Below are 3,131 nucleotides of genomic sequence, written 5' to 3' on the forward strand. Positions count from 1 at the left end.
TCTAAAGACTACGTTTTTATTTTCTTTGATTTGGAAACCCGCCAGGACGAGTTCTTGCCCTCTAACCCTGAAAGTAAAGTACATAAAGTTAACCTGTGTGTCTCTCAACAATTTTGTTACCAGTGTATTGAGGGAAAATTCTGTATAGCGTGTAAAAACCGTACACGAGTGTTTGATTCCGACCCTATCAACCAGTTTATGAACTATGTAATGTATGTGAGAAAGCAGTTTAAAAACGTTTGTGTAATTGCACATAATGGGCAGGGTTTTGACTTTCAATTCTTGCTAAAGTACTTGTTGGAAGAAACAAAATTCACACCGGAACTTGTGATGCGGGGAACCAAAATTATCTTAATGAAAATTGACAATGTGAGGTTTGTGGACTCGTTAAGTTACTTCCCCATGGCTCTGTCTGCTTTGCCTAAAGCCTTTGACCTACCTCCAGAGAAAAAGAAAGGCTACTTTCCTCATCTCTTCAACACATTAGCAAACCAAAACTAAGTGGGTCCTATGCCAGCCAAAGAGTACTATTGTCCCGAATCCATGTTTGAAAAATCGCACAATGACTTTGACAAATGGTACAGTGAGCAGGTTGCAAACAAGTATGAATTTAATTTAAAAAAGGAGTTGTTGGAATACTGTATGTCAGATGTTGATATCTTGGCTCAAGCCTGTCTAAAGTTCCGCTCAATCTTCCTAAAAGAGTGCAATGTTGACCCGTTTCTCGAGGCTGTTACCATCGCGAGTGCCTGTAATCTAGCCTTCAGACGAAACTTCCTAAAACCCAACACTATCGGCATCATCCCTAAGAACGGCTATCGATTAGTAGACAATCAATCGGCAATTGCGCTACAGTGGCTTTCTTGGGTCGAGGAAACCAACGGGATTAGGATCGATCATGCCGGACGAGGCAAAGAAGTCAAAGTTAATGGGATGAAAGTAGATGGGTTTGATGGTAGAAACATCTACGAATTTCAAGGGTGTTACTGGCACGGGTGCCCTAAATGTTTTCCTTACGACCGTTACGCCCCTTTGAAGGAGGATCCCTCCGATAGCCTACATCTTCGCTACGAGCGAACTAAAGCCAAAAACGCAAAGTTTACTGAACACGCATTGGTAGAGATGTGGGAATGCGAATTCCGTAAGCTTAAAAAGGATCAAAAGCTCAATCATCTGGACAGTCTGCCCATCTTGAACAATCTCCCACTAGACCCACGACAGTCTTTCTTTGGAGGTAGGACTGGCAACGCGAAATCCTATCACAAATGCGCCGAGGGGGAAACTATTCAATACGTTGACGTTTGCTCCCTGTACCCGTACGTTTGTAAGTATGGGAAGTACCCTGTAGGCCACCCAACTATCTATGTAGGAGACAAGGAGTGTCGTGAGAGAGGTATGGAAGTAGATGGGTTGTTAAAATGTAAAGTCCTGCCACCATGCGATCTCTATCACCCGGTACTCCCCACAAAAATGAACGATAAATTGATGTTTGTTTTGTGTAGGACTTGTGGGGAGATGATGTATCAGGGAGAGTGTAACCATGATAGCAATAATAGAGCACTTGTTGGGACTTGGACTATGGATGAGATCAGGAAGGCGGTAGAGAAAGGGTACATTGTACTGAACATGTATGAGTTATGGGAGTACCAGGTAGCGACTTATGAAAACGGGGGCTTGTTCACTGACTTTATCAATAAATTCTTAAAGATGAAACAGGAAGCTTCGGGCTATCCAGAGTGGTGCAAGACTGAGAAGGACAAAAACAAGTATATTACAGATTATTTAGGACATGAGGGAATAAAGCTAGAGAAAGACAAAATTGTTAAGAACGGGGGTTTGAGGTCTTTGGCAAAATTAATGCTAAACAGTTTCTGGGGAAAATTCGGACAGAGGGAGAACCAGACTAAAGCCACAATCGTTAGGGACTCCAAAACACTGTTCCAAATGTTCTCATCCCCTGAAAAAGATATAAATAGGCTCCAGACCGTTAATGACGAGGTTGTGGTTGTTTCCTGGGAGTATCTAGATGAGGTAGGAGAGCCTCTAAGCAACGTAAACGTTTGTATCGCAGCGTACACCACTGCACAGGCGAGACTCAAGCTCTATGATCATCTTGAGGCCCTAGGAGTTCAAGTATTATATTATGACACAGACAGTGTCATTTTTTACTATCGCCAAGGCTTATACAGAGTTCCTACGGGAGATTACCTCGGCGAAATGACTGACGAATTGGCAGATTACGGACCCGGCTCTTATATTACTGAACTTGTCTCTGGGGGGCCTAAAACTTACGCGTACCTTGTCTGGTCAACCAATCAACAGAAATTGATCCCAGTCTGTAAAATCAAGGGCCTCACCCTAAACTTTAAAACATCAAGAGTTGTAAACTTTGAAAAACTGAGAGAAATGATCCTAAGTGAAGTAAAACAGTCAATTGAAATTGAAGAAAACAGAATCAGAAGAACTAGAGATAGAGACATCGTTACCATCACTGAGAGCAAAGTGTTTAAAATCACGGGGCCTAAGAGAAGGTATGAAGGAGAGTACGACACTCTACCTTTTGGATATAGAAAAGTCCAAAGAGACATTTAAATTCCTTGGTAAATAACTTTGTAATTTTTCATTGTATATATTATTGTAAATAACTCTCCTAATAAAAAACATGTCTATAGATAAATACTTATGTAACCCGACCAAAGTGTGAGTGTGTGTACATTGAGAAGTTCAGATTGGAAAGAACCTGTGCTACTCCTTGTACTTGTGTGAATGTGTGTACACTGAGGTGCTCAAATCTTGATGGACTTGAGCCACTCCCTGTACTTGTGTGAATGCTATTGGTCACTGGCGCGGCTGACTAAAAGGTCCGTAAACCATGTGTGAAGGTCACTGGCGTGGCTGACTAAGAGGCCCGTAAACCACGAATGTTAAAACTTTTGGCAGGATTACATAACTAAATCTATAGACTTGACAAAAAAAAGCTTTGTAAAAGTAAGGGAGAGGGCGTTTATAGTGACTACCAGGTAAACTGGACTGGCTATAAACGCTTAACCTGGCCTCACTTAATGAGGGGATAGTCTCAAACCCTATCCAACACAAAGCTATATCATACGTAACAGGCGTTAAGATACATC

General features: G+C 41.8%; 1 protein-coding gene across 1 annotated transcript; it reads left to right on the plus strand.

The window, feature by feature from the left end:
* The first annotated feature begins 510 nt into the window (after positions 1–510).
* On the plus strand, positions 511–2,592 carry LOC128984386 (uncharacterized). Its single transcript, XM_054403703.1, has one exon. It carries the CDS (start codon positions 511–513, stop codon positions 2,590–2,592), a length of 2,082 nt encoding a protein of 693 aa, XP_054259678.1.
* The last annotated feature ends 539 nt before the right edge of the window (positions 2,593–3,131 follow it).

The sequence above is a fragment of the Macrosteles quadrilineatus genome, unplaced genomic scaffold, assembly GCF_028750875.1.
Source record: "Macrosteles quadrilineatus isolate MER2022 unplaced genomic scaffold, UCM_ALF_1.0 Scaffold_2__2_contigs__length_208266976, whole genome shotgun sequence".
Taxonomy (NCBI): domain Eukaryota; kingdom Metazoa; phylum Arthropoda; class Insecta; order Hemiptera; family Cicadellidae; genus Macrosteles; species Macrosteles quadrilineatus.

What these genes read in the sequence shown, in the direction of transcription:
- LOC128984386 (XM_054403703.1), top strand. Translation starts at nt 511, where the DNA reads ATGCCAGCCAAAGAGTACTATTGTCCCGAATCCATGTTTGAAAAATCG.